The sequence below is a fragment of the Engystomops pustulosus genome, chromosome 8, assembly GCF_040894005.1.
Source record: "Engystomops pustulosus chromosome 8, aEngPut4.maternal, whole genome shotgun sequence".
NCBI classification, from domain to species: domain Eukaryota; kingdom Metazoa; phylum Chordata; class Amphibia; order Anura; family Leptodactylidae; genus Engystomops; species Engystomops pustulosus.
Window position 1 is genome coordinate 127,282,337 of NC_092418.1, and position 15,404 is coordinate 127,297,740.

Genomic DNA, 15,404 nt, shown 5'->3' on the forward strand with positions numbered 1-15,404 from the left:
CAGGTACATACATATTTTTTATTACTTATTAATTCATTATTAATTATTTGTTGATAGCAAAAAATTCAACATAATATATAATATCATAATAATAATATCAAAAATTTCAGCAAAGATAAACACAATTAAAAGATCCTGTGTTGTATATAATTTTTTTTTACAAAAATTAGGTTGCTAGAACAACACATAATAAAGTCATAGGGGCATATTTATCAGGGCCTCTGCACCATGTCAGTGGCGTAAAGGCCCTGAAATAATCCCAAATGCTAGCTTATTGCCCATTCTGCCGGGAGTGGGCCGGCGGGGCGTTACTGTCCCTGCACCCGTGCACTCGCTGCTGCCGGCAACTTTTCAGTCGCGTATGGTGTGTGCTGAAGCTGGGGGCTGCTGCAGCCTTTGTGTGTGTCTGTGCTTCCTAATGTATCCTTCCTCTTCTCCACTCCATCCCCCTCTCCCCTGCCTGCTCAATGCTCATGACAGGAAGTGGGGAGGGAGCTGGATGAGTGGGGAGGAGATGCAGACACACAGGTTGCTCCTGCCCTCCTCAGCCCCCGGGACTCAGATGCTGACAAAGGCATTGGAACCCGTCACCAGCTATAAATCACATTCATGGTGACAGGTTCACAATTCTGTTTGGCTTAATTTAATTAAAGAACCTTTTCTTTGTAGATTTCACAGGAAGTTACAGTGACATCTCTTCAGAGGGCGCCTATCCCAATCTAAATGTGATTATTTACCACTGTGGGTTTGCATGAAAGACCATCTTCGGAAATCATTCCAAGGAGTTGTCCAATGCTAGGTATTGATAGCCTACCCTTGCTATAAGTCAATAGAGCACCTAGCCAGAAGCAGTTGACTTCATATACTGTGTGGCATCTCAGCTCCTCTTCGTGTTAAGCTCTTCCCCTTAATGGCCTCTACATGTTGCTGTATGTTTTTGGGCCCATAAACTGTACATGTCTGGAATCTTATCACTGGGGTAAGGGACCACCACCAATATGATTTCAGAGACTCATAATAAACATCCAAAGCCATCAGTATCTAGTCTTGGACATCTCCTTTAAAGAAGACCTGTCACCAAGTACAACATCCCCATGTTAAATTTGTCTCCTCACTCAGAAGATAGCCCCAAGAAGTAAATGTGTAATTAGCTCACATAAGCCAAGGGGGCAGTAACTGAGATACCAAATTTATAGAGGTTTTATTCAGTTTAATAGCTTTAAAAAGATTAAAACCTTTTTGTACAAAACGTTTTTTTTTGCAATTTCAAGGCAATAACTTTTTGATACTTCGGTGTAGGAACCTTTTTCTGGTGTTTACATTGCTACCATTTTGGGAACATTTCATCATTATTTTCCGTTATGGGGTTCACTGATGGAAATAATCAGTGAACATTTTTGTAATTTGATAGATCGGGCAAATGTTATGGCTTGCAGGAGTTTATACTTGACTGCGCTTGTAAAGCCTTGATTCACTTTTCCATAAGAGATGGTGCCCATCTCTAAGATGCCCTTATCCCACTCTAGGAAGTAATGATTATAAAAGTCTTTCTCACGCATATAAGTGAAAGGTTGCCTCCCCTTTGGCGAGGAATTCACATATAAACTTCTTGGGGCTATATCCTTGAAAGGGTGGACAGATTTTTTGAAACCTTACACCCAACTGATTAGGTATGGCGGTGGTGACGGGGTCTTCTTCAACTTCCACTCCCAACACGTGATTATGATCGTTTCTTAAAAGTGATCAGATATTCAGGGTAGGCGACATCATCATGGAAAACAACAAATATTTTGGGGTCTCCAATTTTATCCACAACTGAATCATAGCGGCCTTTGTTGGGGTCACCATCGATGTGTGGAGCTTCTTTGTAGGTGCGTTCCCCCTCACAATATTGTCCGGTTATCACTGCGGCCTGGTAGATGTATTTTTTGCCATTGTCATCAGGACAAGAAAATCTGTCGGCACAAGAATACTGAGACTCCACAGCGAAGTAGGTGCCCTTTCCGTACGCTGTTGCTGTTGAAGTTAATTAAATGGTTTTATTGTTATTCTGTAATGTGATCACTAGATGTCTGACATATTCTAAAGCTAGCTGTACACTAAACAACTGCTGAAGCTGCCAATTTTGGCAAAATTAATCTACTGTCTAAAAGTAGATTTACTTAATGCCCTAATTATCAATATATAGATAAAACCCAATACCTACACCAAGTAGGTTAGCAAGAAATAGGGGACAAATAAAAACAGAATTAGACTACTCTAGGTTTGTTTGTAGTCTGTAACCTAGGAAACATATCGTTAAGCAGCTGTGTACACAAGCCTATATACATACATTTTTTTTGTTTTGTTAAAAAAATAAATAGATCGTTGTGAGGTAGCTGCTCTGCCACGCACAAAACCTTGACTCAGAAACAGGATGTCTACAAATTATTTAACATCAGGTTCCCGACGTGCGTTTTACTGCGGGTGAGAGGCGGCTTGCATCCGTTCACGCTTATGTCCCGTGGGGTTCTGCTGCTGCTCACCCATATTTACAAAATTGCTTAGAGGGGTTTTCTAGACTAGAATTATTAATGATTTATCCATTGGTCTATAATATGAAATTGTTGGCCCCTTTTAATCAGATGATTTCAGTGTTGCTACACTAGGGAGTTGTGTATGTGAATCTATATCTCTGGTAGGACCAAGCTATCCCAGTCCGACACTGGATATGGTTCCTGCTTACTGCAGGTTGGATGGCTACTATCTTACACACCGATCTGTCCATTTCTCCGGGTACATCCCTAGTGAAACCTCCTTAGTGGACATAACACTTTTGTGGGTCACATTTTGGCCACATACCAGTTGCCTGGTAACTTACCATTTTTACCACAATAGACACGGTTGAATCCATCATGGCTGATGTTACTAATGGATCCTGATTTTGTCCCGTGGTACAGGTGCTTGATATTTACGTGACCAGGGTTTTTTCGATTCACAGTTTGCTTGTTAATGGTAAAACTCTGCCATAGTGGAACATTCTGAATACGTTTGATCTAGAAGATAATGAAAATTTTAGTTCTGTGTCTTTTGCCCAACAATTATTTATACCTTACATAGACCTGAGTGAAGTTGGCCCCCCACCTTGTTCAAATCCAACAAAATTGGTGTCAAACGTTTGTGCTACGTTTGTGCAGCAGAAATTTTTCGTTTGTGCTGCTATCGTTTTTAAGATATTAATGAAAGTTTCCAGAGGTCATCAGAGGTCAACCAGCCCCCCCACATTGCCCAAATCAAACAAAACTGGTACCGAACAATTATGATATGTTTGTGCTGGTTTGTGCTGCTCAAATTTTTGTTTGTGCTTTTTCTGTTTTGAATATATGAACAAAAAATTAAAGGTCAAAAGTTCAACCAGCCCCTCCACATTAACCAAATCAAACAAAACTGATATGCAAACTAGCCTGTGGTGCTCTACACAGCAACATCAGGCTCCACTGTAATATAATTTAAGCTCGCCCCGGGGCCGTGCCAGCTGCGTGAGATTTGAAAAAAGAGGCAATGACATCACCGGCCCTCAGAAGGCGGCTGGCATTATATTACAGTGGAGCCTAATGGTGCTCTGCAGAGCACCATAGGCTAATTTGCATATCTTATAAACACATTTTTTACAGAAATGCAGCCATGCAAAGATATAAGAAATGAAGCTTGGGACACACAGGGACGGGATGGGGAGGTATGTAATCTGGTAATCTGTAATCAGGTAATCTGATGGTAGATGTCTTTTAAAACACAATGGGGCAGATTTATCAAGTGTCTGAAAATCTGAATATTTCCAGTTGCCCATGGCAACCAATCACAGCCCCCCTTTTAAATATTCATGAGCACTGGTAAAATGAAAGCTGAGCTGTGATTGGTTGCCATGAGCAACTGGAAATATTCTGACTTTCAGACACTTGATAAATCTGCCCCAATAATTTTCATGTTGTGCATAGCGCGCCACTTATTTTGTCCATTTTTCTTTCCATGGGGTAACAAGTCCTACTTATGTCCCGACTCCCACTTATTTTTAGAAACTTTGTATGACTTTCTACCTTGCCATGCTGATGAAGCCAACATTCTCTATTCCCTGGTGTCTCAAGTGCGCCCTGGGTAGTGCCCACCTCTAAAGTGCCCTTGCCCTTTTGCAGTAAGTTGCTCTCCTATGCCTCTTGTAAAAGTTCTCCTTATTGGTCAAGCTGCCATTATAATCACCGAACAAGCTATGTTTAAACAGTTCACCACACCCTATATGGCTCAGTCTAGCGATCCCTTTAAGGGTTTACCTGAGGACAGATATCTATGTACAATAACCCTTCTTTCCCTTTTCCCTTATATGACGGACAATCCATTTAAATGCATAATGGAAGAAGAGGAGAGCACAGACAAGGATAATAACCTCTGTAATTTCATAGTCACTCGTTGCTGCAGTTTTGAAGAATTTATCTTTGATCTCTTTGTATTCTTCTGAAGTCTCTTGAAGAATTATTTCCTGATATTCATTTCTACTAGCATCAGTCCATGTCTGTGGATAGTTGAATTGTGCTGTAGTAAATAATAAAATTATATTACATTTTGTGCAATTATTTAATATAACGATCCTGTACATGTTATTAGATGGCCTCTGCTTGGCTATAATATCATAGAATCCAGGTTTTGTGGCTCAATGGTTAGCAATGTGTCCTTGCAGTAGAAGGGTCCAAACTAAGGGCAACATCTGTATATTCTCTTTTAGGCGAAGGCCTGGGTGTTAGCACACTAACTAGTAATCGCCACAATTGGATGGATAAATGGGGAACTTTTAGGATAGGGTTAGGGTTAGTGGACTTCTGAATGGGGCCCCCTTTCAACCTTAAAAAACACACATGTGGGTTATAATCACACACATTTATATACTTATATGTATACATATATGTAAGATAAGCATACATACAGTATATACCCTCCATATATACATACACACAGCATATACACACATACAAACAGTGCCATGCACACCCATGCAGCATATACACAGACATACAGCATATAGGCATCACATATGCAAACAAATATAGAGCATGTACACAAAGGGCTGGCACTAGCACTGGGCGTACCTGGGCAAGTGGCAAGGCTCAGAGCTGCTGGGGGGGGCTCACAGAAGGTTGCAGGAGGTGAGGAGGGCTGTATCTAATGAATCTATAGAGCTGTTTGAGATGATAAACTATGGAATATTTTAGGGAACAGGAGACTGTTTTAGTTTCTGAATTTGTAATGTTGCCAGATGCGTTCACTGCAAAAAGGCCCATTGAGGCTCTGTTGCCCAGGGGCCTCCTGAAACCTGGAGCCGACCCCGTGTACACATCACCATATACAGCATTTACACATACACACAAATCCAGCATATATACACACCCAGTACCACAGATGCCGGGGGCCCCCTGGCACTGCGGGCCCCATAGCAGCTGCTATGCTTGCTACCTCTGTAATTACGCCCTTGATGGCTAATCAATCCAAACATGACTTCTATAGTCAAAGGGTTCTCAATAAACATGAGCTCTGAGGATTATTTGGAAGAGGGCATGGATTCTCTCAGGGGGCCATACATTCAAATTAACCCTGATTATGGGCTGGGACTGATGTCAGACAGGACGTCACACCTAAAAGTTGCAAGCGGTCCAATCCTCCAATCCAGTATTGTGATGGTTTTATCATTAAGGCTAATGTAATTGTGACACATATGTCATATTCTCTCTGCCGTATAAAGGCCATAATGGTCTGCTTATTACCCACTTACTGCAACCAAGATGCTCCCTCTCAGTTACCACAGTCTAGGGTGATTTGTATTCTGCGTTTTCTAGCGGTTTCTCCCTCCGCAGGCTCTGGGTGATTCCACAACTCATGAGTGGAAACCTAGCAACTGTGACTTCTACTTATTTCTTACCCTTCTCCCTCTTTAGATATCTATCTAAGCTCAAACCTCTGTGATCTTCTGGTCATCTTTCTATTAAAAGCAATTTCTCAGGAAGGAAAAGAGGAGGAGAAGATGCCAAAAAAGTAAAGAATAACTTCCCTATAACATTTTATTACAATGTTTTCTATATTCACTTGTACTGTTATACTATTTATTCAATTTTTTTTTTTAAAGTTAGTGACCATTTTAGATCAAAGAGCTTGTTACCTCCTTTAAGCGTTGCAGTCAATATCCTTTCTTCCCTTTGCAGTGCCTAAAACATAATAATAAAAATAATAAATAATATGGTCAATAACGTCATCATATTCTGCAAGGCTTTAAAGATTATGAGGTACATATAGAAACAATATAAGACATTACAGAGTAATAACATGCTTATATGAAACAATAGGAGTGAGGACCCTGCTTGCAAGAGCTTACAGTCTATGGGGATAAGGGGGTGACTCACTCTTTATAATGGATCATAATAATTATTTTAATTATTAAAATAATTAAAGAGATAATTCTTCTGCATGAACCAGTCATTAGCCGTCACCTTATATATGTAGAGAAGCCTGTATAATGATGGTATCTAGTGCTTGCAGAATAACAGACGGGAGGACCACACAGGGTTGGTTAGTCAAAAGGTAGTAAAAGTTACAGGCAGTGATAGTGTTATGTCCCACAGGATGGGTCTTTACTAAATTCAGCTCCCATTAGTTTCCTGATCTGCTGGAGAGTTTCTGGCCAGTTCTTTATTGCCACAGTTAAACTTCTAACACCTTATAGACTACAGTTTTCCTTGGTTTGACACCTATCCAGTAGTGATTCTTTGCTGCCATTCACTGAAGGGTTAAAATGTGATATTTATATTATGTTGCAACAATTATCTTTCCTGCAGAATCCCAGGCTTTGAGTGGTTGCCAACTCTGCATGCTTTAGATTGAGAATCTATAAATAGAAGCTCATTCCAAGGTTCTGGGTCCTTCTGACCACTGGATCAAGGCTGAGGTACTCACAAATTCCTACTCCACAATAGAATCGTCGCCACAGCCAACCATTCCACCGACTTGTGGGTGCCTACAGCAAGGACTGTTATCAGCCTGTTACCTGCTGCTGTGTGGACTATTTGTGCCATTAATGGAGCTGTGAGTTTTTCCAAAATTTCTGTTGTCTAGGGTGATCCCTGGCTGCCGCTAACATAGGCCTTCCCTTGACCATCTGCTCAGGAATCCATTACCACACATACCAGGAGTGCCCCAGGAAAATCCCTGCTCTACATCACGGTCTCACCCCCTTATTGCTTCTCCCTGCTGGCCCCAATGTAAATGGATGAGGCCTGTTCTTGTGGACCAAGTGCAACACCCTCGCCGATGCAAGGCAGAGGGGTTGTTGCGAATACGTCCCAACATGTAGCTTGCAGCCTGTGTAGGGTCTGATCAACCCCACAGCATGTCACTACATAATACAGATGAGCACTGCAGCGGTAGAGTCTGCCTGGTAAGGCAGGAGTTAATTCTAAATGTGATGTTATATGTGTCATCCAATCACATGTGTTTATACTTTGTTTCTGTGAGCTGGGATGTAATTGGAGGAGTAGCCATCACCTGACCAGTGGGAGTAACAAAACCCCTGGTCAGGAAACTTCTAGAAGTCAGTCTTAGGCTAGAGCTGACACAGCTGAGTACAGCTAAGCAAGTCAGTGCAGCCAGCACACCAGACCAGAGCAGGTGAGCTCAGCTCCCTGCCTGAAGAGTGGAGCTAAGATCTAGTTAGTGAAAGGAAAGGGGTATCATCCTACCTTCAAGGGTGATATCTGAAGCAACCCGGGACAAGCTGAAGCATCCTACTAGGACACAGCTATCTCCCAGCCTGCCATTGCATCCAGGCTGACGAGCTACTCCTGTGGCTCCCTCCAACTACATCTCCAGCATTCCACCATTCTGTCAAGGCACGTTGCTACTGTTCCTGTCGGTTCCAATAAAGAACTGTAAGTTATTCTTGTTCAACTTCTGCCTCCGTCTGGTCCCTGCTACTACGGCTGTCACCATCACGGGCACCCTATCCACTACACAGGGACTCATACTCCAGACACCAAAGGGTTGCCCCAGGGAGAACCGCTATAGCAGCCTCTCCCTCATCATTTCTTGCCAACACCACCCTGCTGGAGGCCTACCAGGCTGTAGGACAGCCCTCCGGTCCCCATACCAAGCACCGTGACGCTAGCGTGCCTAGGCCGCAACCGCCAGCCACTCAGGTACTGCGGGCCATGGCTGTCTCCAGGCCCCCAAGAAAAGGCTAGGCCCCGGTGGGGGATGTTGCAAGTGGCGTCACAAACAGGATTTATACTTCTGTGCCTTATTCTGGCACTATAGACTGTCCTTTATTACAAAGACTGTGCTGCCTAACCCTGCTGCCATTTGGGTTTAGGCCCAAGTGATTGTGTGCATTTCTACATTGAACTGTATTACTGCTGCCACGTGCTGTCGAGCATCACTCCAGCACTCAGGAGGTTAAACCCTGCAAAGAACTTTGTCAGCTCTGCTACATCCGGCGCTGCCGCGCCTGAAGCATTTACCTCAAGAGGCTGTGGCGCAGCTAAAAATTCCAGCCCGCCAAAAGTCACTGGCGGAACCCACAGTCTGCATGGAAGAAGCTCCGCTCCCTGCGCTTATGGCGCGAATCCTGCCTCCGACCGATGTGGCACAGGAGAAAATTCAGCCCGCCACAGCTCCTGGCGGGAAAGACTCAAGCTCCGCCCTCTGGCGCGAAACTCTCCCGCACTGCAACGCCAGTGAGATCCCACGAGGTACCTCAGAGTCAGCGCAGCCGCCATCCAGCATCAGAGAGGTTAATCGGCCATCTTGGATTTCTCCACAGGCTGTCTCCTGTCCTGCCGACATGCAGCACAGCCGCCGAGATGAAGAACCAAGTGTCACATGGTCTGCCCCCGAGCCTCGGGCACCTTCATCTGCTGCACCGCTTACTGCTGTCTCCCGTACGCAGTCTCCAATGGCGGGTTCTCCACAGCGGTTGCCTCCTCCGGCTCCGGGCCTCCAGAGGACCACCGCGGATGTGAGTACCATGGCCCCCAGGGCCTATATCACAGTGACTGTCACTATATCTCCCTTAGCCCCGGCTGGGGTACAGTCCGGCCTCCCTGCAGAGGGCCAACATCTCCCCATAGGAGGCCTGGCTACAAAAAGGACTCTCTTCAAGGGGCCTGACTCCTTATCTAATGCTGCTGACCGTCCTGCGGAGTATACAGGACCACCTGCTAAGAGGCCCAGGCTGTCCGGTGAGAACGCCCTGCCAGCTACAGAGGTTACCACCGCCAGCGCAACAACGCCCCCAACAGCTACAGGTGAGTCCAGGAACAACAATCCTTCAGCTGTCAGCAATGAAGAAGTTACAGCTCCTGCGGTCATCATCATGTGCTCCACAGCGCCCCCAGCTACTGAAGGTCAGCCAGAGAAGTGCCTGCCTCCTTCCTTTGCTGAGATGCCTGCCGCCGCAGATGACCTCCCTGCTGTTCCAGCTCCAGCTCCTGGGTGTTCCATGTCAGCAGTTCCAGTTTCTACCACCAGATGTCTCCAGGTGACAGATCTCAACACTGCCTTCTTCACCCAGGCTGATGATGTCCCTGCTGCAGTTCCTGCTCCCATGCCTGCAGCCATTGCTCTTGAGCAGCAAGAATAGTAACCCTGATAGGCTGCAAGCCTTACCAGGTATTGTGAATATTGTAAATAGTGCTTTACTTATTTCTGCTACTACTCCCATTTGGGCTGTAGTAAACCCTGACAGCTATCTTATGCCTCAAACCGAAGCTTCGTAAGTTGGGATAGTCCGTAAACTGCGGGTCCTTAGGGGACCAGGGGTGCTAAAGATGTAGCACCTGGATGCCACTCATACAGGGGTAAGAATGTCAGTTGGCAGGTACTTGTACATTGTATAATGTCTTATTGTGTCACATATGCCAATGTAATGCATATCTACACTATATATTTGTCGCCAGGGAAGAAGTGTTCATGAAACAAATATACAGGCCTTGGTGCAAGGAGTGGATTACAGTACATGACACCACACCTTTCCTACTGTACAGTTTGGTTTAATGGCGTCAGCAACCAACTGTCACACGTCACATTCACATGTCCTTGTCTTAGTCCGACACCAACCCAGGTGCCTGTCTCCAAGATCATGGACGGCTTGTCCCTACAGATCATGTAGCCTGCACTTCACAGAAGTGCCCTTTTTGTATCTATCTCTACCGGCCATCACTTGCACGGACCCCCCAGAGGTTCCCCACTGCTGGCCAGTGTTTGGTCCTCTGCGCTCCGACCAGTCTGTAGTCGAGCCGAGGGCGGCTCTTTCAAATGCTCCGGGGGTATGCAACACCCTCGCCGATGCAAGGCAGAGGGGTTGTTGCGAATACGTCCCACCATGTAGCTTGCAGCCTGTGTAGGGTCTGATCAACCCCACAGCATGTCACTACATAATACAGATGAGCACTGCAGCTGGTAAGGCAGGAGTTAATTCTAAATGTGATGTAATATGTGTCATCCAATCACATGTGTTTATACTTTGTTTTTGTTTACTTGTTTCTGTGAGCTGAGATGTAATTGGAGGAGTAGCCACCACCCGACCAGTGGGAGTAACAAAACCCCTGGTCAGGAAACTTCTAGAGTCCAGTGTGAGGAGAGAGTTCACTCTCTCAGATCAGAGTAGAGACTCTGAAGAGTCAGTGCAGCCAGCACACCAGACCAGAGCAGGAGAGCTCAGTTCCCTGCCTGAAGAGTGTAGTGAGTTTGTCAGTGAGAGAAAGGGATATCATCCTACTTTCAAGGGTGATATCTGAAGCAACCCAGGACAAGCTGAAGCATCCTGCTAGGACACAGCTACCTCCCAGCCTGCCATTGCATCCAGGCTGATGATCCATTCCTGTGGCTCCCTCCAACTGCATCTACAGCATTCTACCATTTATCAAGGCACGTTGCTACTGTTCCTGTCAGTTCCAATAAAGAACTGTAAGTTATTTTTGTTCAACGTCTGCCTCTGTCTGGTCCCTGCTACTACGGCTGTCACCATCATGGGCACCCTATCCACTACACAGGGACTCATACTCCAAATCCCAAAGGGTTGCCCCAGGGAGAACCGCTATAGCAGCCTCTCGCTCATCATTTCTTGCCAACACCACCCTGCTGGAGACCTGCCAGGCTGTAGGACAGCCCTCCAGTTCCCCATACAAAGCACCGTGACACTAGCGTGCCTAGGCCGCAACCGCCAGTCCCTGGGAATCCAGCTGCCCCTACACTGCGGTCAGGCTCCAATGAAGTAATGTTGGGATGAAAGAGCATGTTTGAAACTTTGATAGTTGGGTATTAGTCTGACAGCCGAAGATTGAGCATTCCAGAGAAATTGTGCAGCTCGGAGGTCCTGGACACTTGAGTGGGAGGTTCGAATTAAAGATGAGAATAAACTTAGATCACTGAAAGATTGGAGAGCATGTATTGGGTGACAGACTGAGCTGACGGAAGAATGGTAGATAGGTGCAGCATTGTTCAGAGCTTTGTGGATGAGGGTGATTCGGAAGGAGACAAGCAACCAGTGCAGTGACACAGACTGGCGGCATCAATGTATTGTCTGGACTGAAAAATAAGCCTGTTGCTGCATTAAAGAGAACCCGTCATGCAAAATAACCTCCTAATCTAAATATATTTTCATAAACTGCCATTAGAGAGCATTGCCTCTATCCCTTTATTGTCCCTCTACATGCCTGTACACCTAAGCAATGAGGTCCTAAAGCTGTATGCAAATGACCTGTGAAATGTGCAATGAGTCATTAGCATATTCAAGCTGTTCAGCTTATTCATGAGTGGGAGGCACAGCCACCCCCCCCCCCCCAGTGCATGACTGACAGCCTGAATAATGATGTGAGGCTGTATAATGATGTGCTTCCTGGTGCTGGCGCCCCTTCAGCCTGTGTGTGTATAGGAGAGATACAATAGCTCCAGGCAGCCATGATATAGCAGAACATGTCAGGTACTTGTGTAGCTGATGTCTGTGTCTCTCACATATATATGGGAGGATGCAGCATGTCAGCAGATGCAGCACACACACCAGCATTGCTTTACTATACGTCACACACAGACATGAGCAGGGGGAGGAGAGGGGAGGGGGAAAAGGGGTGACATCACTGCCTCTGACCATGTGACCAGCCTCATTTACATAATAAAGAATAGATGATTTTATAATGATTAATGTATGAAATAACTAGATAAAGGCTGGGATGGGATCCTTGTGAGCGGCTCCAACTGGTAGTGGTGACAGAAAAAGTGACAGAGACCTGATGACAGGTCCTGTAAGGATTGATGTGATTAGTTGGGAGTAATCAGTAATCAAGACGAGATTGAGTCAGTGTGACAATTATGGTTTTAGTGGTTTTTATTGTTAAAAGAGGGCTTATTCTGGAAACATTTTGGAGATGTATGCAGCAGGAGCATGTAAAGTGATATATAGGAGAGGTAAGAGACCTGCACAAACCCAAGACAGCGGGCTGGCTGCCTCAGGGTTTTTGGTGCTACAACAGACTAAGATGGAAAGGTCAAGGTTGAGTTGGTTAGTAGATGCTGGAAAGACAAGAAGTTCAGTCTTAGAAAGACATGGGGGCTTATTTATTAAGGGTCCCGCGGCCGCATATCCTTCGGGTTTTCCAACGTTTTCGGGTATCACACTGCTGGGACAGGTATTTAGTAGGCGATTGTGTCGTACACGATCGGATTTAGTCTTAATCACGCCGGCTTTCATGCGAAACAAATTGGGGGGTGGGCCGTCGGACGATCCGACGGATTCAGACAAACTGTGGGATTTCACTTAAAAATTGTGTCGCAAGCCATGCACTTACATACATCGGGAGGAAGATGGTGAACTCCGGCAGACCTGAGCGGGGAAGCGACACATGCAGGAAATCCGGTGCACGATCTTCTTGAATCGGGGCACAGTGCATTGTCGTCGGATCTCCTCCGGACCGGGTAACTAAATGTGCCCCATGATGTTAGAGACGGCAGAGAGACAAACACTAGTGTTCTACAGTAAGGCAGGAGTGATGTAGCATGTAGAATTATATAGTTATCATCAGTGTAAAGATGGTATTGAAAACTATATCTGCTAATGGTTTGTCCCATGGGATAACTGTAGACAGAAAAGAGGAGGGGACCTAGGTCTGAGCCCTGAGGAATCCCGACAGTGAGAGGAAGTGGAGGCAAGAGAGATCCAGAGAAGTAGACACTGAAAGTGCGGTCAGAGAGGAAAACCAAGAGAGTGCAGTGTCATTCAGGAAGTGAAGCCTCCTGAGGAGCAGCTGGTGGTCCACTGTATCAAACGCTGGCGATAGATCCAGAAGAATGAGGTGAGAATAGTTGACTTTGGATTTAGCAGTGAGGAGATCACTGGAGACTAGAATGAGCAGTTTCAGTGAAATATGAACCTATCGCATGGGGACAAAGACAAAAGCAAAAAAATTGCACTGAAAACTCACAATTATAACAAACTTTATTTATTATAGATAAAATCTAAAATTTAAAAATGCATGCAGTCACAAGTGGTAGTAGAGTAGAGTACAGAAAAAAAAGGAGTAAATCCACTCCGACACAAACAAAACCTTAATAGTAACAACACATGTTCAATGCTGGAATGCCTCTAATTTAAGGGTTCTAGCTACAAAGTTTATAGTGTAATACGCATCCCAGGTTGTGAGTGGGCTGTTCTTTCCCATGTAGTAAATTGTAATGGCTCCGGTGACCGGGTGGCTCCGTGCGTAATGAGTATCGTCTCAATGTGTGCGCGCGCACAGAAGACCAAGGCGTGCATGCGCCTACGTGCTATTCAACACCCACAACAACTAAGAAGGAGGATGGATTAATTACATGGTGAGCTAATGGGCACGCACCATAACCCCTATCAAGCTTCCATAGAAGAGCACAAATATGCCTCAATCGATAAATAAATCAGAATCTTTATTGTAATTTCAATCAACAGTATATTACAGCAAATACATAAATACTAAAAAAAAAAACATTCAAAAAAGGAAATCTAAAAACAAACGCAAATACGGACAGTGTGGGAAAAGTGGAGGGGTACATGTATATTAGGGTCATCTGTGTCATCCTCCATATCGACAAATGAACGAGAGGAGAACGTAAGAAGACCGAATAATCATGGGATGAAGCGAAAGTATACACAATCCCAAGTGGACAATAAGCGACGTCCGGAGACCAAGAGTGTGCTAACCAACAACCAACTGACTCCGCGTTTATCATGTGTTCAATACAATAAGTATGTCCATATGAGGGCATTGCATTCTGATATTTTATCTGTTAATATTGAGGAACTGTACTCATGGGCTATTATGCATATATGTGACATCTTAAGGTTCTTATAAGTGTATGTAGCAGGCTATAGATTGGGTCGTTTATAACAATATACTATTACTATAGTGATTGGTTGTGCAGGTTATTCAAAAATATATATTATTTGTTCACAATCACTTTCCCCGTCACTCCCTCACTTTCTCTCCCCTCCCTATGTGCACTACCTCAGCACTTTCCTGGCACTTTTTCACCACCCTTCCCTTGGACCTTATTGATATTTATTAATGTAGAGTTTAATGTAGATATTTATTAATGTAGAATTATGATTATCTCTATTAAGAATGTGCAATATTATTTTAAATGGAAGGTTAAGATGGAACAACACTATACAGTTAATAATACCTTTATTAATATAAATTTTTTTCTAACAGATGACAATCATATGGAATACACAATGGGGGTCATTTACTAAGGGCCCGATTTGCGGTTTCCCGAATATTTCCGATTTGCGCCGATTTCCCCTGAATTGCTCCGGGATTTTGGCGCACGCGATGGGATTGTGGCGCATCGGCGCTGGCATGCATGGCAGGGAAATCAGGGGGCATGGCTGAACGAAAACCCAAAGGATTCGGAAAAACCGCCACATTTAAAAAAAAAATCTGTCGCGGAGCTTGCACTTACCTTCACTCAGCCCGAGCCGGTGAACTCCAGTGCGTTCCGATGCTTTTCAGCACAGCAGCGCCACCTGGTGGACGGCGGAGGAACTACCTTAATGAATCCCGGCCGGACCCGAATCCACCGCAGAGAACGCGCCGCTGGATCGCGATTGGACCGGGTAAGTTAATCTGCCCCAATATATAGTTTTTTATGTATGGAAATTTGTATTGTATTTTAATGACATAACTTATTCTATGTATCCCTTGTAACAAAATATGTATTTTATTTTTATTATTTATAATGCATTCTTTTTTCACTATTTTTGACCTTAAGCACTTCTTTTGATTCCCTTATTATTTACACTATCCCTTTGTCATTAACTTTCAATGCTACTAACACTGCTATACTTATATTGTCTATTTCAGCAAACA

The 15,404-nt window shown here is 44.5% G+C and overlaps 1 protein-coding gene across 1 annotated transcript in view; it reads right to left on the bottom strand.

Moving 5' to 3' along the window:
* Positions 1-123: 123 nt before the first annotated feature.
* Positions 124-15,404, bottom strand: part of LOC140076015 (protein mono-ADP-ribosyltransferase PARP15-like) — a 69,873-nt gene continuing 54,592 nt past the window's right edge. The window contains exons 10-13 of the mRNA XM_072122545.1: positions 6,179-6,224; positions 4,418-4,563; positions 2,861-3,035; positions 124-2,016 (exon numbers count right to left, since the gene is read on the bottom strand). Coding sequence (XP_071978646.1) covers positions 1,721-2,016; positions 2,861-3,035; positions 4,418-4,563; positions 6,179-6,224 — 663 coding nt within the window. The 3' untranslated portion in view covers positions 124-1,720. The remainder of the gene's footprint in view (positions 2,017-2,860; positions 3,036-4,417; positions 4,564-6,178; positions 6,225-15,404) is intronic.